The sequence below is a fragment of the Muscardinus avellanarius genome (genome assembly GCF_963383645.1).
Source record: "Muscardinus avellanarius genome assembly, chromosome: X".
NCBI classification, from domain to species: domain Eukaryota; kingdom Metazoa; phylum Chordata; class Mammalia; order Rodentia; family Gliridae; genus Muscardinus; species Muscardinus avellanarius.
Genome location: NC_137792.1, coordinates 116,315,347 through 116,337,175, shown reverse-complemented (window position 1 = coordinate 116,337,175; position 21,829 = coordinate 116,315,347). Strand labels below are relative to the sequence as shown.

Genomic DNA, 21,829 nt, shown 5'->3' with positions numbered 1-21,829 from the left:
AATGTAACTAATGTCAGAAGTTTAAATAATTATTCACTGTCAATGTATAAAACGTATTAGAGTTTTTCAGAGATTCCAAAATGTATAGATCACTTTTATCCTTTATACATCTCTACTGGGTTGAGTAATAAGGCATATTTCTTAAGACAAAATCTCTGGTTTGAGGAATCCATAAATTTTGACAGAAAAAGAACTATCACAGAAATAAACTCATTTTATAATGCATTGCATATTTAGAAGGTTGATAATGACACTTTTGAAACCTTGTATTCAACCAAATTGTCATGACAACTGGATTAGATTACTGTTAAAACTAGCCATTATTTTATTATATTTTGAAAATGAAAGTATGAACCAGAAATTAATGAAAAAAATCATTACATTTTAAGGGAAGGAAAGCACAGGATGGAAGACATATATGGGAGCTATGCTCATCTGAACTATCTCATGCTTTAAATTCAACTCTAGAACTAAATCAATTTTATAAAATAAAACCAGATCTAAAGGGAAAAATGAAAACAAACTGAGTTTCAGTAAAGATTGAGTGACAAAGATTAGATCAAACTTTGCTCCTGAAGCAACCAAAATATAGGAAAGAACAGTTTGTAAGACAATGTAAGTCAAACAACACAGGAAAGTGAACAGAGGAAAATGGGAACAAAGGAGTTGAGCCCTGCTATTAAGGCTTCTGAATATTGCTCATACTATGGTACAGGGAATAAAAGTCAGGGATAAAATTCATTATTTTAGAATGATAAGCAGTTACCTTCATTATGAGATCCAAATAATATTTTATTTTTTTAATTAAAAATTTTATTGGTGCATTGTAGCCATACATCTTAATGGGATAAAAGACTTGTGAAGACATACATGCACACATCATCCCTTAACCCTTACCCAATCCCCACCACATTCCCTCCCCATCCCTCCTTCCCATGCTTGGCTTAGTGATTGACTTTGATATGTTTGTTTAAGTACATCCTGTGCTTTAGAGTTTCCCTTTTCCCCCCTCCCATCCCCTCTTGTTTGAAAACACAAAATTTCAAAATATATGAAACAAAACTTGAAATAATTGTAAGGAATAATAAACAATTCTAAAATACAGTCAGAGATTGCAATACTTTCTCTCAGTATCTGATAATCTGGCTAAACGGAAAATTATCAATAAAGAAACTTGAATAGCATTTTCAGTGAAATTAACCAAACTGACATACGCAGACCACCCCATCCAACAAAAACTGAATATATTTTCATTAATTGGTATATAGAACGTTAACAAAGATGTATTATATTCTAAGCCATAAGCCGATATTCAATATATCCAAAGTATTCAAGTAACACAAAATAGATTCTCAGATGGTGATGAAATTGAATTACAAATTAAAAACATAAAGATACCTAAAATATTACCATATATTTAGAAACATAACACTTCATAATTAACAATTCAAATAATATAGCAAAAGAAAAATTATAAATTATTTCAACTTACTTAAAATTAAGCCATAACATATCAAAATTTGTGGGATACCATTAGATCTATATTTCAGGATAAATTTTTGGCACTACGCACCTACAACTGAAAAACTATCTAAAATTGACCAATACAGTTTCTGAATTAAGAAACTAGGAAATAGTTTCCAAATAGTTCCCAAACCCATACTCCCATTCTATTTGATTCTGTGTCTCAATTAAAATCAAAGTATTTTTATTCATTTTTCTACAAATAATATAGTTTTGTTTTTCTCTATGGCTGAGGAAAGCTTTGTGTGTACATATCACATTTTCCTTATCCATTCATCTGTTTATAGACACTTATGTGGGTTCCATAACTTACCTATTATGAATCATACTGCTATAAACAGGTATACATGTTTCATTATAATATTATGAATTTAATTGTTTTAGAAAGATATTGAATAATAGTACAACTAAGTCACATGGTGGTGCCATTCCTAGCCTCCTGAAGACCCTTCACACTGTTCTCTATAATAATTGTTTAAGTTTACAATCCCACCAGCAATGTGTGTTTTTCCCTGTATCCTCACCGACAATTTTTTGTTTTATTGATGATAGACATTCTAACCAGAGTGATAGAAAACTAAGTGTAGTTTGATTTGCATTTTATTTCCTTGTTGGCCATTTGCATTTCTTTTCTTTTTGAGAAATGTCAGTTGAGTTCATATGTTTGTTTATTGACTAAATTATATGTTTTGCTGGTGTTAAGTTTGAGTACTTTATATTTTCTGGATATTAGTCTTCTGCCATAAGTGAGCTTGTAGAAATTTCCTCCAAATCTGTGGGCTCTCTCTTCACACTATTATTAACTTTGCTATGCAGAAGCTTTATAATTTTGTGCCATTTCATTGTTTTTTTCTTCGTTGTATTTCCTAAGCTTTAAGGATTTTAATGAAGAGGTTTCGAGTTGTGTCTACATATTGGAGAGTTGGTATTATGTTTTCTTCTAGTTCTATTTTCCTGTTCTAAGCTCTAGGACTTTAACTCATTTGGTGTTGACTTTTGTGCAAATTGAAAGATAGGAATTTCTTTTCAGTCTTTTACATATACATGGCCACTTTAGAAGAACCATTTGTTGAAAAGGCTGTTTGATTCAACATATATTTTGGCATCAAGGATCAATCGGTTGAAATCATATGGATTTGTCTCTGTATCTTCTATTCTGTTGGTGTATGAATCTGCTTCATGGTAATATCATGTGGTTTTGTGACTATAAATCCTTAGTATAATTTGAAATTGGGTATTGTGACACCTCCATCATTGTTCTTGTGGCTCAGAATTGCCTTGTCTAAGAGTCTGGATCTTTGTTTCTTCCCTATTAATTTTAGCTTTGATATTCGTATTCTCTGAAGAATTTCATTGGTATTATGAGAATGATTAAGTTGAATCTGTGAGTAGCTTTTTGCAATATGGACATTTTGTAATATTTTTTTGCATGGGCATTTTTTCCATTTTCAAATGTCTTCTGAAATTCATTTCTTCAGTGTTTCACAATTTTCAGTGTTATGTAGAGTTCTTTTTACCTCCATGGTTAGTGTTAGTATTTAGATATAAAATGTCTACTGGAAGAGTTCATGCACTGACAATACAAAAATGTTGAGAAATTAAATGGTTGTATCATGAAGGTTCTGGAATCATCAGCAGATAAATCCATTAATGGATTATTGAATTTATTGTGTGGTAAAATAGGCAGATAGAATGTGGCTAAGGACAGTAGATCCTTGGGCATGTGGCCTTGGGAATATATATATATATATATATATATATATATATATATATATATGATAATCACTCATATCATCCCCTTGCTTTCTTTTTGCTTACTCTAACCATGTCCTGAACTCCATGTAATGCTGCCTAACATGGACTTAAACCTCTGAAACCGATATAACTGTGAACAAATAAAATTGGCTTCTTCTAAGTTGTGGTTGTCAGGGGGTTTTTGGGTCACAGCAGTGAGAAGCTGACTGAAACAGAATTATAGAAGCAAATTTGACAAAGGAGCTAAAAGACTTGTACAGTGAAATCTATAAAATATTGCTAAAATAAAGACCTGGATAAAAAAAAGGTTACCCCACGTTTATATATGAAAAGACTTAAAGTTGCTAAGATGGCAATATTATATAATGCCATTTACAATTTCAATTTAATCTCTGTCAAAATTCAACAACCCTTTTTTGCAAAAGTGGAAAGGCTGATTCTCAGTGTCATATGGAATTGCAAGGTGCCCCAGAGAACCATATAAAAATAATGAAAATACAAGTTGGAACACTCAACTTCCTCATTTGAAACTTATTACAATGCTTCAAAAATCAAATCAATGTGGTATAAGGATAGATAAATAGAACAGTGATGTCGAATTCAGTGTTGAAAAATAATCCAAACCATCTATGGTCAATTGAATTTACAAAAGAGCACTACGATCTTTTAGTGGATGAAATAACATTCTTTTCAACAATCAATGCAGCTACAATTGACTAACCACATGAAGAGAAATGAATTTGGATTGTTACTTCACTGAACCATAGAGGTAAATGCTCATGACCTAGAATTTGGCAATATATTTCTATATCTGACATGAGAACCATGAACAAATAGAGAAAAAAATTCCTAAGTCAGACTTCATAAAATTGAAGATATTTGTATGTTAAAGGATAGTATAAATAAAGTGAAAAGGCAATCTATTAAATAGGATAAAGCCTTTGAAAATCATACAGAGGTTGGCCCTGACTTTTAATGGTGGACTTTAACATGGTTTGAACAAATGATGGTATGAAGGTGATCTACAGAAATCACATGGTACCTTTGGAGAGTTTGAAGTCTAAACCAGAAAGATTGACTATTCATCTGGGAACAGAAACTATAAAGATGTCATAGGCTCTATATTCCCTCACTTAAATAAGTTGTTTCTATGTTTTTCCCTCCAGACCCTGACTTTTTCTCCTCACCCATTATTTAAATTTAAAAAATAAAACTATGCACAATTTGTTTTAAAAAATCTGAAAAGTAATAGAATATATTTCTTCACAATACCTGAATATTTTAATTACTTTAAACTCTAATATAAGTAGCATTTATAATTATAAATTTAAGAAATAAGAATATTATATTTTATAACAATTTGAGAAGATAATTTGACTTATGTATGAAATGACAATAAAATTATATTCATTTATTGTTATTAGTTGTTTATATTCTATCTTTTCCCTCAAAAGTTCAAGGTGATTTTCACCTTCATTGTGGTCTATTCTCTTAGATTTTCTATCATGGAATCACTCCATTATATGGCATACTATCAGAACAAATTTTATGTTTATATTAACCAGCACTTTCATTACATTAACTTGTAATTAATGCTACAAAGTGAATATGAGCAAAAATTATCTTAACAGGAATGACCTAAAAGCTACAAGTTTAAATCAAGCTTTATCTTAGGTAAATGCAAACTTTTTCTTTCCAAATGAGAGCATACTTTACCCACTGGTAGACAATTGTATTTTCAGTGAAGAGCGGGGAAAGACAGGATTCTGATGTGCTATAAGATTTTCCACATTTTTAATTATTAAAGAAATATCATCTAATGTTCAATCCCAGACTTATGCATATTTTCAAGGACCATGTCTTTAAATACTTGGAATTCAGTTAATCTCTAGTAACAAAAGCTACTTTAATACTAATATGCCCAATTTTTATAATGCGCTAAATATAACCGAGTTTAGTATAGAAAATGTCATTTAGTATAGAAAATGTCATCATCTTTCAGACCCTTGTCCATCATGTTTTGCAATGTACTGGGAATTAAATCGAAATTGTGACCATGAGTCACAAGTCTGAATGAGACTTAAACACTGACTTGCCATTTGATTTACCACACCAATATTCCTGTGACATATAAAGGAATCAAAATTCATTTGGGAGTTATAGAAAAGTAACTAGAATTATTCTAAGCAACTAATGAAGTGATATGCACTAAAAAATTCTTACCACTCTCCTAATTTTATAAAGGTTGCTGGTCAATATTTCTTGAATATTAGCTACAAGGTCTTGATTTGGAAGAGCTGCCGATGAGATTGGCATGGTTCTTTCACGGTTACGGCTAGAAAGAAATTATCTGGTTATAGTTGGAAATAAATTATCTTATTTGTTATAAGCATTAAATATACAAATATAACAAATAAAAAAGTTAAAATATCAATAAATAGATGCTTTCAAAGGCTAATTGAGAATGCTTTGGAACATGAATAGTATAGAATAGCTACTTTAAAACAGAAATCTGAGATGCAATCACAAAAATTTAGACACTGAAGAAATTTCTACTTGTAAGCCCATTTGCCAGTAGATAAATGAACAACAATATTTCAAAGGGTAGTTCGATAGATGCTAAATATTTATAATATAAATGACTGCAAACTCAACATACAATCAAATATACACACATATAAAACAACTAGACATATGTTAAAATTTAAAGAACTTACCCATCATTCAAAAAATAGCAAATAAAGTAATTATAAAATTTGAGACCAGACAAATTTATCCTGTTTTATACTAGTATTTCACACATTTTATTTTTTTACATATGCTACCATAATAGCTGAATTGAATTTCCTCTACTACTGCTACTTACTTTATACAAATATTTTGTGGTAATCATGAAATTAATATTTTACTATCACTTAAAATTGTGAAAGATATTAATATTGATAAAGAGATCTCATTCAGGTATGGTGAGACAGGAGGATTGCAGATTCATGGATAGCCCCAGCTACTTAACAAGGCCCTCAGCAATTTAGAGAGACTGTTTCAAAATAAAATAAAAAATAATAAAATTGGGCTAGGGTACACCCTCAGAGGTAGAATGTCCCTGGAATCAATCCCTACTAGCAAAAAATAAAATGAAAGAAATCTCAAATTCCAAATATTTACTATATTACTTATCTGAATATTAGTGCCAGATTTACATTATTAAGTCAAAAGAATATTTAAATAATTTGATGGTCACTTCAGGTAATGATGAGAGCTACTTTAGATAAAATGAAATTCATATTTTGAGTCCTAAACTAATGAGACTGCCTACATACATTTCTTAAATGTATCAAATTTATATTGAGCCCCAATTGTAATAAATAAATAATATTAGCAATTATACTCTTCCAAAATACAACAGAAGTCTAATGTATTCAAAGATTTTAGCAGAGTATACAATCATTACACTTATCTTTCCTTCTCTATAGCTCATTGACCCTTTCCCACACAGCCAGCTGAGATGATATATATAGCAAAAAAAGATTTTAGTAATTCATCTGATGCAGCTCACATGAAAAATGCTAGTCAAAATTCCAAAGAAAATTTGTTATCTCCTAGCCAGGCATGGTGGCGCACACTTGTAATCCCAGCATTCGGGAGGCTGAGACCAGAGGATCACAGTTTGTGAACAGCCTCAGCTACTTAGTGAGGACCTCTGCAACTCAGTGAGACCTGGTTTCAAAATAAAGAATAAAAAATAGGGCAGGGGATGTAGCTCGGTGGGTGAATGCCCCTGGGTTCCATCCCCAGACCCGCAAAAAAAAAATGTTATCTCTTAACTAAAACTCTATTAAGACAAAAAAATGTAATACATGTTGATATCCTAATCCAGCACTTATTTGCTACCATTCTCTTGAAAAGACATCCCTTAACTTCAGCCAATTTTTAGAATTCCCAAACTAGGGAACCTAGAGGATACCAGTGGTACTCCAGGTAATGGAGGGAAAATACCAGCAAAGCTTGAATGGAAGGATAGGGGAGGAGGAAGACTGAACTTGATTAATGAGGGTCTACATCCAAATATGTGTAAAATTATGAATATGGCATGGTTACCCTGGACAATCATTGGTGGGAGGGGGGAAGGGAAAACAGGGGCGGGGGGAGAGGGCACCAAGTATAGTTTAAATGTATACCATTTATGTTCAATAAAAAATTAAAAATAAATAAATAAATAAAAATAAATATTCCATCCCAATAAAAAATTAAAAATAAATAAATATAAATAAATATTCTATCCCAATATAAAAAAAGAATTTCCAAAAGCTTCCCAATTCTCAATTTAGGATGTTTTTGTTCATTTTTTATCTTACATTCTATTTACTTTTGACTCTTACAATTTCCTCTCCTAAATGCTTGTATAACTTTTCTGATTACAAAATTAGTATATGTGAACTACCAAAAGTACAAAAAGTATAAAGAATAATATAAAAATAAAACAATATCACTATCTAGAGAACATATGGTTACATTTGCTATATAACATTTTTAAAATTTAAAATTTTGGTATATGAATTTTCATTAATTTCTAAATTACTGACATATAAACTATATTTTCTACAGAAATAATGCCCACCTAAGAAGAACAGATAATCACCAAATAAATAATAACCTAATTACATACCTCAAAGCCCTTGAAAAGCAGGAACAGTCTAACCCCAAAGCCAGTAGAAGGCAGGAAATTACTAGAATCGGAGCAAAAAATCAACGAAGTAGAAGATTAAAAAAATACAGAAAATCAACAAACCAGAAGCTGGTTTCTTGAAAAAATTAACAAGATAGATAAACCACTAGCTAACTTAACAAAAAAAAGAATCAACCCAAATTATGAATACAAGAGTTTTTTTAAAAAAGGAGATATTACCAATGGCATTGTAAGAAATCAAAAGAATCATCAGAAACTACTTTAAAAAACTATACTCCAACAAAATGGAAAATCTGGAAGAAATTAACAACTTTCTAGATAAATACAACCTTCCTAAACTGAGTCAGGAAAGTATAGAAAATATAAACAAACCAATAACAATCAAAGATATTGTAATAGCTATAAAGAGCCTACTATCAAAGAAAAGCCCAGGACCAGATGGTTTCCCAAGTGAGTTTTATAATCCCTTTATAGAAGAGCTAATCTCAATACTCCTCAATGTATTTCATGAAATAGAAAGAAACGGGCCTCTCTCGGCTATATTCTATAAAGCCAACATCACATTAATACCAAAACCAAAGAAAGAAGGCTCAAGGAAGGAAAACTATAGCCTTATATCATTGATGAACTTTGATTCAACCTGCTAAACAAGATACTAGCAACACACATTCAAAACCACATCTAGAAAATCATACACCATGACCAAGTAGGGTTCATCCCAGGGATGCAAGGCTGGTTCAACATACAAAAATCAGTCCATGTAATTCACCATATAAACAGAACCAAAGACAAAAATCGCATGATCATTTCAATAGATGCTACGAAAGCATTTGACAAAATTCAACACTCATTTATGCTAAAAGCACTACAGAGAATCAGAATAGAAAGAACATACCTCAACATCATAAAGACAATCTAAAATAGGCCCACAGCTAACATCATATTTAATGGGAAAAACTATGAGAATTCCCCCTAAAAACAGGAACAAGCAAGGATTCCCATTATCACCACTTCTTTTCAAGAATGCTATACTTTCTAATTTTCAAAGATATTATTACATTAGACCATATACCCCAGACTTAGGCGCACATCAATATTTACTCCATATCTGCATCAAATTAAGGGTTTTATAATGTTCTAGCAATGTAATAACTATTAAACAAGAGCTAAGTTTTCAACACTTAATTTCTGGATATGTAATCATCAAATGTAGTATCCATCGGTTAAATGCATTTGTATTAATTTAAGTATTGACCAGTTGAGAATGATGAGCATAATGATAAGTTATTTACCTCTTTTTTTCTGGACTAAATGAGCAACTAAACTACCTTATACCAATTAAAATAAATTGCACTGAAGAAATAAAAACACTATGTATGTGATTGAACCCAGCGGTATTCTAACTCAGTTACACTCCCAGACTTTTTATTTCGAAACAATGTCTACCAAAGTTGCCAATGATCTAGCTAAATGGATGACACTGTCCTTAAACCTGACGTCATTCTCTCTCAGCCTCCCAAGTACATGAATTACAGGAGTGCACCACTGCACTGGCTTTAAAATTTAATCAGAAGAATGCCTCCATCCCCAAATTTCATGACACAGAAAAACATCAAACCCCTACTAAAGCATCATATGCATTGAGTAATTTAAATAATTTTTTCTCATATTACTTCTGTTTCATTACGTATTTACCGTTCAATGTTTCTCCTTTCTCTTAACAATTGCTTCAGATCTACAGCCAGAAAACCCCAATCTATAAATATTTCTTTATTTTCTCCATAAAAACAAACTAAACACATTGAACGCTCACTCCAGTTAGTGTGTGTGTGTCTATGTGCATGTGTATAACTAGGAATTTAATCCAGGCATGCACTACCACTGAGCTACATCCTCAGCCCTATCTTTTTGCTATTTTGAAACAGTATATGTATACATTTCCTGTGTATATTTGATCATCCTGTTTCAGCATCCCAAGTACTAGAATAATACCTGTGACACAGCATGCCTGGCTTCAATTCAGCTCTTAATCGACAAAAATCAGTAATAAAAATTTTACTTAAACATGAAACTTTGATGAAATAAAAATGCAAAGATGTATTTTTTCTTTGTGACAGATAACATTTTAGACTTTTAAAAGCTAGAAGTTTCATATACATTATTTCTTTAAGTTCGACTTACCATTTCAGTTTAAACAATGAAAACTATGGTACTCAAACAAGCATTCCAAATTTATTTATGATACAAATAAAAGCAAATTATATTTCAAAAAGAAGACACTTTGAAAAACTATTTTTCTGTGATACCTAATTAAACCTATTTTTTGATGCACTGGAAATAAAACCCAGAGGCATTCTATCTCCAAGCTACATTCCCAGCCCTATTTGTATTTTTATTTTGAAACAGTGTCTCATTGAGTTGTGGAGGGCCTCACTAAGTAGCTGAGGCTGGCCACAGATTTGCAATACTCCTGTCTCAGCCTCCCAAATACTGGGAATACAAGCATGAGCCACCACGCCTGGCTCTAAATAAAGCAATTAACACACATACACATTAACACACTTACACAAAACTTACAACAAAGATGTACTAGATGCTGTGTGCATTAACTGGCCTGCTTCTGCCAGCTCAATGGCATGTTTCCTTTCAAGCTTTTCATAAAGAAGCACAATGCTTGATTTGGACTGGTCATATTCTCTGAGTAAAACCTTCTGCAGATATCTGCTGTTGAAATACTCCAATCTGTTTAGGAAGAAAATCAAATGTAAATTCTAGGACTTGAATGCTACTTTTTTCAGGACTTTTATACTGTAGTCAAAAGGTCTCAGACTTGGATTACCAATTGCCTATTCTAAATTTACATCATTAAGTAGAAATGTAATGTATGGTAGAGGGAAGGGAAACTCACGAGAAATTAAATTAATTTCAAATATTTGATTATACAGAAGTTAATGCTTTAGATTTAATTAAATATAGTCAATGAGGCCAAAAGAAAGTTGACCACGAAGAAAGTTGACTTCTTGCATCAAAGAGAGATACATTAGCTAAGCAGAGAAATATATAAAAAGAGAGTACTTGGTTCACTTTATTTTCAAAAAATGAGAAAAGAACTAGAACAGCTTTGTAAAATGTTTGCTTAAGTAATTTGAAACTAAACTTAGACGACTTGCAAAATGAAACTCATGTTAGTTTTCAGCTTTGTAATACTGAGTAAAAAAGTTCAATGAAATATGGATTTATGTCCAATAAAGTCATATATATTTTAGATGAACTATAATATGAAATAATTTCTTGAGATACACCTCTTCTACAAATTTTAACATATTAAAAGGCATATTCTGATGATTTAGATATCTGAGGTCTCCTTGACTTTATGCTGAAGCTCTCAACCTGAAATGTGCTTAGAAAGACAACAGGTGGCAGTATTAGTTTTGGAAAAAAACTGTGAAATGTTACAAATAGCATTTTTTTCTTGATTTAAAAAAAATAAACATAGACGTATGAGGTTTATAGGATGTGATTTTTAGGAGAGGTAGATATTTGTGCATAAAGGATGAAATCAAGGAGATATAATAAGAAAGATGACCCAAATTTGTGCAACAAAGAAGTTATCAAATGTTTCATAGCTCCTCAGAGACAAAAGATTCACTGTATCAAACCATATGTAACCAACTCAAAAACAAAGCTAAGTAATTAGCCCAAAGTTTTCATTATAAAAATATTTGGGGCTTGAGATGGAGTTCACTGCTACAGGGATTGCCTAGCATGTACAAGGCCCCCGGTTTGATCCCCAGCAATGGAGAAAAATGTTTTTCTGCTTCACTTATCAGGGAAGGAAAAGTAATTACACTAAATTCCCCAAATAATGGTTCATACATTGTCCATGTAATCAAAAATAAGCATTCAAATAGAGCACGTGGATTTTTGTTGGATGCTTCACATTTAGATATATGGCAAAGAAAAAATTTTGTCAGAGTTTAATATGAAGTTTTGGGGGGAAATTGGTGTCGTAATATTTCTTTGTTCTCTTACTCTGGAGTCATGTTATAAGATACCTCTCTTAGAAGATGACATAAAAGGATACCTACAAATTATCAGGCATAGCACTTGTACCAGATGTTTTCTGCTAGAACAAGATCTGGTAGTTTACATAGTTCCAGTTGGGAATTCATATCAAAACAGAAGCTTTTATTTAATATGTATAAATTTTGTAGTGCTTAGGAAGAGTTCATAATTTAATTGAACTATTTATATTAAAATGTAGTTTTAATCAACTTAAGATGGATTAAAAACCTGGAAGTTAGATCAGTCTATGAAGTTGTTAGAGGAGGGTATAGGTTCAACACTCCAATACATAGGCACAGTTAAAACTTTCTCAATAAGACTCCCAAAGCTCAGAAAATTAAAACAGAAATTAATAAGTGGGATGGCATCAAACTAAAAAGTTTCTATTCATCAAAGGAAATCATCAAGGGTCTAAAGAGAAAACCTACAAAATGAGAGAAGATCTTTACTAGTTATCCCTCTGACAGAAGTCTAATATCTAGAATACAGAAATAACTTAAAAACAGCCTGGCATGGTGGCGCACGCTTGTAATCCAAGTGCTTGGGAGGCTGAGACAGGAGGATTGCACAAGTTCAAAGCCAGCCTCGGCTACTTAGTGAGGCTTTCAGCAATTTAGTGAGACCCTGTTTCCAAAATAAAGTATAAAATAGGACTGGGAATATAGCCCGGAGGTAGAAAAAACCCTGGATTCTACCCCCAGTACCACCAAAAAAAAATACAACCTTACACTAGAAAAATAAATAACCCAATCAAGAAATGGGCAAGTGAATTTAATAGACACTTCACAAATGAAGAGATAGATACAATGGCCAATAGATACATAAAACTACTCAACATAATTAGCCATCAGGGAGTCATAAATCAAAACTACACTGGGATTACATCTAACCCCAATTAGAATGTCAATTATAAAGAAATCAAATAATAATTGTTGGTGAGGTTGTGGGAAAATAGGAACTCTTCTACACTGTTGGTAGGATTGCAAACTAGTTCAGCTGCTATGGATATCAGTGTGCATATTCCTTAGAAAATTGGGAATGGATCCACCATATGATCCAGCTATACCTGGATATATATACCTGGGTACCTTTCCAAAAGGATTGAAACCAGAGAACTACAGGAATATATGTATATCCATGTTCATAGCAGCACAATTCACAATAGCCAAATTATAGAACTAAGCAAGGTGTCTATCAGCAGATGAATTGATTACAAAACTATTCTACTCAGCAATGAAGAAAAATATATCATGACCTAGAGCACATTATATTAAGTGAGATTAGCCAATCACAGAACAAAGGGCCATAAGTTTTCTTGAGTATGTGCAGGATAGGTAGTAATTGGGATACAAGAAAGACTATAGATAATAGAGTAAGAAACTCCATAGAGCCAGGGAGGAGATATAAGGGTAGGGGAGGAGGAAGACTGAGGTTCATTAATGGAAATACTAGCATAGATTATGTGTATACATGTGAATATCTAACAATGTCAATCTGAATACTCTGAATTGGGAGGAAGGAAAATGGGGAGAAGGGGGGCACCAAGAACCATGTGCATTTATGTTATTGTCAATATGATTTACATTATGATGCGAGACTCTAATGCACCAATAAAGAGCATGCAAAAATAAAAAATAAATACAATGTAGATTTAGATTCAGTATCAGCATAAAATAACCCTTTATAACCCGCTTGTACTCAACTCCTTCAAAATTATTTATTTATAATACATTTTATGAAAGGAACTCTTCTAAGTGCTCTAGTTACAGAATTTAACAAGGCAGACATGAATTATACTCTCACACATTTTACATGTTAATGGCAGAGGGACATACAATAAAATACTGATATATTTTATATAATGTTTTAAAATAAATTTAGAAAAGATTTAGTAAACATGATAAAACATTAAAATATCAGAGAGTTATATATTAAGAGAGTTAACAGTACACTGATACAATAGAAAAACTATTAATTAGTAGAGGAAGAAGTCTCTGAGGACATGAAATTTAAGATAAAACTTGAATGGCAAGAAAATACTGGGCATGAAAGTATCAAGCAGGAGAGCATTTCAGCCAGAGAGAATATAATGCACTGAGTTTAAGGTAGAAATGTGCTTAATTTAATCGGTTGACTAAAGAGAAGGAATATATGGCTGCAATGTAGTAAATGAGAGACAACACTTTTGAAAAGGTGTGAGAAAATTTGGCAGTGACCACTTGATGCAGGCCTTTGTAAACCCAGAAGAAAAATATTGATTTTTTTAAGAGGCAAGATATTAAAATGTTTAATTATAATAGTAATTTTATTTGATATAAAATTCATTTCTCTGAAACTATATTAAATATTCTCAAGAAAAAAGGATGGCCTGAGGTTTTTATGACACACCGTTTGGTTTTGAAGTTTCAATTTGGCATCAGCCATATTTCTTATGGAAAGGAAAAGAAGAGAAAATATGTCTGTCTCTACTTTTACTTGCTGCCTTTTTAAATTACATGCAGATGAAATAAAAATCAATAATTTTCAATAGAAAACTAGATAAAGAGAAATCCACTCATTTGTTTCTATTTTCTACACAAATACAAAGGAAACTTTTTGCGAATCCTCACTTGTCTTTCCAGTAATATTGTCCCCAGTGTCCTGATATATCTTCTATGCCAGCCAACAAATGATCAAAGAACTGAAACAGAATAAAATATGTATCTAAATTTATAGCAAATATGAAGAACTAGGTTAATTGCTACCAAATAAAGATGTCCATCAAAAGCATCTTCAAAACTGATTTCTTCTGACTTGCTTATTTCTTTGTCCTGAACTGTTTTCACAGTAAACATAAAAAGAAGCATCGACACTTGTATAAGACAAAACTTGTAGTAACTGTAGTGTAAGCATTGGAAATGCACCATTTGAAGTGGAAAAAGTTCTTATGGATCAGGATCACAAGACAGATTAATTAATCTACTAAGTATCTGGGCATAGTACCATTAGGAAACAAATGAAGTAAAAGGCAAGTTCCCTGCCTTAAAGGACCTAAAACCAAATGGGAGAGGAATGACTTAGATACAGATTAAATTCAAACTTAGCCTATGTATGTGTACGTGTACGTGTACAAGTACATGTATATGTATATGTATATATGCCAGAAAAGGCAAATTAAGGTAAAAACTTAACAAATGTAGAGTAGAGCAGGATTATGTAAAAACATTTATTGTGAGACTGACCCTGATGAAATAGGGATATGTGTGGGGGGAAAAGAAATCATTCTATGCAATTTAAACAGAATAAGAAAATGTGTGAGAGAAAATAAAGGAAGTTTATAAGAAAATTAGAGAAAAAGGGCCAAATAGAAATGGTCCAAGGGCAGAGAAAAGAGAACAGTATATTAAGGACTTTGAATATTAATGTTAAAAGTTTAATTAGGTATAACATCATAAAAATGTATAGCCTATACTTATTATGAGGAAACAACCAATAATCTAACTTGAGTGACAGTATACAAATATAAAATATATGCCAGTGTCATGAAATATAGTGAAAAGTGAGAAACAATTTTATATTAAATATGATTAAAATATGACAACTAGATGCAATGAATGATACTGGATCAGGAGAAAATGAGAAGAAAACTGGGATATTTGAAACAATTTTTGAATGTAAAATTGTATAACACTATTATATAATTTTGACCTCTCTGAATTTGATAAGTTGATTGTGATACTAAAATGTCCTTTTTGTTATATACTGGGAATGGAATTCAGGGGCATTGTAACTCTAAACTATCATCCTTTTTCATTTTTTATCTTGAAAGAGGGTCTCACTAGGCTTCAAAGGGTCTCACTAAATTGCTCAGGCTGGTATTGAACCTATCTATGATTTTCCTGTTTCAGCCTCCAATATACTGAGATTATGGGCATGTTCCACCACACCTGACTTAGAATGTTCTTTTTCTTAGAAAATATTAATTCATACTGACATATATATGTATATATGTATATATTGAATTATGTTATATATATATAATGAATACATAATGAATTGTAATGTCTGCAGCTTAGACTCACTTCAGCAAAGTACAATAATAGTATGCACATATATAAGCAGAAAAGAATAAATCTAGTTAGAAAAGACATTAATGAATTCTCTTCATGGAAATATCTTTAAAATTCTGTAGACTTGACACTTTTAAAAATATATGATAAAAATGTTTGACTTAGTTCTGTAAATTGGTTAAATAAATCATGTCTTATCAATATAAAATATATTATATAGTCATTGAGATCATTCTTTCTTATGGGATGTATAGGATAATAACAGTATAAATTTAACCTAAAATGTCATGCAATTACAATAAAAAGTCCACCAGGTTTGCTTTACAGCTTGAGCAATCAAGTATTAAAGTTTGAAGAGAAGATAATGAGTTGAATTTGTCTTGCTTATGCATTCTTAGACACATGATTATTAATAAAACTTATATGTTTTATAACTAGAAAGTCATTATTTTCTGAAAATGTGTCTTACAATATTAGGGACTGAGGCAAGTTGATGTTAGAAACAATAGTCACTAATTTGCTCTTCTTTTGTATTAAAATGTCAGTTTTCTTTCAATATTAATCAATCTAAGCATATCTTGAAATCACTCTTCATATCCTCTTTATTTACATATTTTATATTAACCAACATATTGTAACCAATATTTCTAATTTTATTTCTATAATAATATAAAAGAAACTTATATATTGTTTAAATTTCTCTGGCCTTCTTTTATTTCTTATGTACACATGAGAAATTTTGCTTTCAACTCTTTATAATTTTTTTTTTTTGTGGTACTGGGGGTGGAACCCAGAAGCTTTCTACCTCCGGGCTATACTTCCAGATTTATTTTATATTTTATTTGGAAACAAGGTCTCACTAGGTTGCCGAGAGCCTCACTAGGTAGCTGATGCTGTCTTTGAACCTCTGCGATCCTCCTGTCTCAACCTCTCAAACTCGGGGATTACAAGCGTGCGCGCCACCACGCCCGGCTAGATTTTAATAGTTATTTAGCCAAAAATATACTCTTGGAAACAGGGTTTTAAAGCACGGGGATTACAAGCATGCGCCACCACACCCAGCTTCCACACTGTATACTTTTAAAACCCTGTTTCCAAGGGTATATTTTTGGCTAAATAACTATTAAAATCTTGTGCTGGGCATGGTGGCGCAGGCTTGTAATCCCCGCACTTGGGAGGCAGAGATAGGAGGATCGCACTGGTTCGAAGCCAGCCTCCAAATAATAATATAAAATAGGTCTGGGAGTGTAGCCCGGAGGTAGAAGGGTTTCTAGGAACCCCAGTACAACAAAAATAAAACTATTAAAATCTGTAATTTTCTCAATCCTTAATAGTATTAAACACACCATTAAAGAATAAAATATGCCAAGAAAATTTTTCAATAGCATATGACTTACACAGTTCAGTTTTGCTCCATAATGTTGAGTAGAAAATAAACTAAGTTACTGAAATAATTTTGTCTGGCATTAAGTATTATTATAATAATATGAGTGTGGTGATCCATGCCTATAATCCCTTTACTCGGGAGGCTTAGACAAGAGAATCACAAGTTCAAAGCCAGGCTAAGCAACTTATCAAACCCTCAACAACCTACTGAGAACCTGTTTTAAAATAAAAATTTAATTGGGCTGAAACTATAGCACAGAAGTGAAATGTCCCTGTACACACACACACACACACACACACACACACACACACACACACACTAAATATGCTAAGTCATATAAGTCAGAAAAGAACATTTTATTTTGTTAGGAGGAAAATCCAAGAATAAATATACCTTCCTATAAGGATTATTCACAACCAACAAGATCACCAAGATAATATATAGATAGCTTACCCTAATAAGAATTTGTTCACTCACTGTTGGAGAAGTCTCTCTTCTTCTTGTCACATCTAATAAGTCAACAAGAGGACGGATGGTCATCCCCTATAAAAGGATAAAACAAAATACCACATTGTTCATATCAAGTTAGTGCTTAAATATGTGTGTATGTGTGTGTTTATGTGTATGTGTGTGTTTGGGTCTATGTGTACTTTAACCTGTCCATAATTAGAATGGTAGGAACCATTGGGCATAAAATAATGCCCAATGTTAAGGCTGTCACTAATTTTTACACAGGTCAATTGAAAATATAAACTATATACAAAAATCTGAGTCACAAAAAATTCTAACACTATACTTCAAAATGGAAGTGGTAAAATCACAGAACAAAGTTTGGCAATTGATTTTCATTTCATTGTCAGTTACATCAGACACATTGTTCTGTCATAATTTTGCATTACTCATCAAAAATGAGATTACACTTCTGTAAACATGTTACTTTAAGGAGAGATGATTAAAGGAGCAAACATTCTATATTAACAACAACCATTCGTTAAAGTGTGCCATAGTATTTATTGTGTATTATCTGATAGATTCATGCTTGACACTGGGGTACCAGTGGGAAAGTAAAGTTGAATAGGCTCATAGTGTTATGAAGTTTTTTATGTAGTTTAATATCTTGGAGAGAGAGCAGTTAATCAGTGATTACATTAAGGAAAAATTAAAAAGTGAATGAAGGAAATGAAGCCTTCATTTTTTTGAAGATAAAAATACATTTTAAATTTAAGGGTAACTAAGACCTGAAGGATGAATGTCATTAACTACACGAATAAGGAACAATTCCAGTTTGAGGGAATGACATTGGTAAGCCACAGTGGTATGAGAAGGAACAGCACATTATAGAATCTAGCTAAATCTTCCCTGTGTAGCTGGGTTGTGGAATGCAAGAGATCTATTAATAACAGGACTGGAGACATAACTGGTTAGGCAATTCAAAGTTTTTCAGGCCATGTCATTTTTTAAAATTTTCTCTCTTTATTTTTCTGTTTGTTTTTGGTGGTACTGGGGGTAGAACCCAGAGGCTTTCTATTTCTGGGCTATACTCCCAGACCTATTTTTTATATTTTATTTTGAAACAGGGTCTCAGTAAGTTGCTGAGAGCCCCACTAAGTAGCTGAGGCTGGCTTCGAACCTGTGTGATCCTCCTGTCTCAGCCTCCCAAGTGCGGGGATTACAAGTGTGTACCACCACGCCTGGCCTATCTTTACTTTTTACTAAGTCAAATGAACAGTTGAAAGAGATTGACCAGTTTTATGTTTTTAAGAGATTACTCAAGCTATACTATGAATGAAAAGTGTTTTTAAGTGAGTCATAATTGTTACGAGGAAAGTATTAGGACGTGATTTTGGTATTTGGGAAACTATGGTGATAGTTTAGACCAGGGAGATAACAGAAGAGATATAGAAAAGTAGACTTATTGATGAAACTGATGTGGGGAGAGACAATATGATAGACATTGAGATATAAAAATTAATGTTGTTTTCATACTTGAGCATATTGGCAGAGAATGGTAAAAAAAACTAATCAAGATGATGAAGACTAAAATCAGGAACTAGGTTGGCAAAGAAAATGAAGTTTCATTTTAAGCATAAAATGCTTATAGGATACACAAGTTCCTATGTAAAAAGAGTCATTATATATGCTAAGAATCAAAGAAATGTTTGGACTGGAGATACACATTGCTGTCATATGTGCACAGTCAGTAAATGAAATCTAGTGTGAGTATGGATGAGATCATCAGGGAAAGAGGAAAGAGTTTAAAAAAGGTAAGAATCTAGAGCGAATTCTTGATGAACTCTAACTTTTAATGTAGCCAGGCATGGTGAGGCACAGCTATAATCTTAGTACTTGGGAGGCTAAGACAAGAGGATAGCAAGTTGAAGGCTAGACTCAGTGACTTACCGAGGCCCTGTTTCAAAATAAAAATTTTAAAAATGCTAGTAAAAATGACATATCTCAGATGTCAACTTCCCCTGGGCTCGATTCCCAATAACAAACAAATTAGTCAATATAATTTAACAGCGAATTCATGCCTGCAAATGAGATAGCAAAAGAGGAACCAAGAAGATTGGAAAATAAAGGGGATTGTAACAGAAGATGAAAAAAGAGCATGGTTCAAGTAGATAGCAGATTGACGCATGTTGAATGCTGTTGAGAGCTCAAGTGAAATGAGGGGGAAAACACTCATTAGTGATCTCAATAAAAGATGAGATATAAATAAAGGTCAACAAAATATATTGTAGTTCAGTTTTGTTGTGCTATATTGCGTTTTATTTTTCTTGTTGTTGTTGTTGTTGTTGTTGTTGTTGTTGTTTTGTGGTACTGGGGTTCCTGGAAGCCCTTCTACCTCTTATATTTTTATTTGGAAACAGGGTATCTTAAGCCAGAGAAGCAGACTTCTGACCTACACGATCCTCCTGTCTCCACCTCCCATGCACGGTGATTACAAGCCACCACGCCCGGTTTATATTGTGTTTTAAATAGGAGTGACTTAAGCCTGTTTAAATCTTCTGAAAAGGATCCAGTTGAGGAGTGGTAATACACATCAGAGAAAAATGATAGAATATGCAAAATGAGAGAGGAATCCTTTACAGAGCATAGCTTGAGATAGCAGAGAAAATTCCATTCCTATTATAACAGAAAAGAAGAGGATGGGAGCAGATTCTGATAAATTGAGAAATTTAAGAAATGTCCATGGATAGCTACTCAAAGCCATGTTATTCTTTGGATGTTTTATTCTCTTATGTTTTAGAAATTTTAGGACTATATTGAATATAGTATGATAAGATGTTTCTCAAATATTCTGAGAACCTCCCTTCAAAGGATATTCGAAAATATTGTGGTGGAGGCATTTTAGTGGTCAAAATGGCACTTAATACTGGCATTTAGGGGGTAGAAGGTAAGACCTGCATAACAATAGAGAATTGTCCTGCCTCAATATCAAACAGTGGTCTCATTAAGAAACCCCTAATTTTGAAGATAAGAAAGCTAAAAACATGTTAAGAGATTACGTACTGTCAATAAAGTAAGTTTTATAGAACTATGACTCAAGTTCCAGTTGTCTTATTCTAACTCCAGACTTCTTAATATAAAATAACATCAAATAAAAAATTAAAGATAATATTTGAAGTTCAAAAACATTCTTAAATCTGGGCATACTGGTGTAAGCCTGTAATCCCAGTACTTGGGTGGCTGAGATAGGAGGGTCACAGGTACGCAGCCAGTCTCAGCAACTCAATGAGGCTTGCATCAACTTAGTGAGATCTTGTTTCCAAACAAAAATATTAAAAAATAGGGCTGGAGGTGTAGCCTCTGGGTTCAATCTACAACACAAAAGAAAAAAAGAAAAACAACATTCTTAGGTTAGACAGAGGTTAAAATAATATAAATAAAACATCTTGCCAGCTGGGCATGGTGGCGCACGCTTGTAATCCCAGCATTTGGGAGACTGAGACCAGAGGATCGCAGTTCGCAGACAGTCTCAGCTACTCAGTGAGGCCCTCTGCAACTCAGTGAGACCCTGTTTCAAAATAAAGAATAAAAAATAGGGCAGGGGGTGTAGTTTGGAGGTCGAATGCCCCTTGGTTCCATCCCCAGACCCGCAAGAAAAAAAATCTTGCCAGATATAGTGATGTGTATTTGTAATTCACTTATTTGAAAGATTTAGACAGGAATATTGTAGATTTGAGAGCAGCTAATAGTATCTAAGTCTAGTTTCTCCTATGACCCATTTACTCCCTAGTTTCCGCATAATAGGGAGAGACAAAAAAAAAAAAAAGGAGAAACTTATGATGAGCAAGTAAGGCGACCTAACTGAAGGGAACTGGTGGGGAGGAAGAGGGAAATTCCCTAATGTTCATGATG

At 32.6% G+C, this 21,829-nt stretch overlaps 1 protein-coding gene across 1 annotated transcript in view; it reads right to left on the bottom strand.

Moving 5' to 3' along the window:
• Nucleotides 1–21,829, bottom strand: part of LOC308279056 (sodium/hydrogen exchanger 2-like) — a gene marked incomplete at both ends in the record, with an annotated part of 86,924 nt that overhangs the window by 26,780 nt on the left and 38,315 nt on the right. The window contains one exon of the mRNA XM_080719019.1: nt 17,921–18,010. Within this exon, the coding sequence (XP_080575145.1) occupies nt 17,921–18,010 (90 nt within the window). The remainder of the gene's footprint in view (nt 1–17,920; nt 18,011–21,829) is intronic.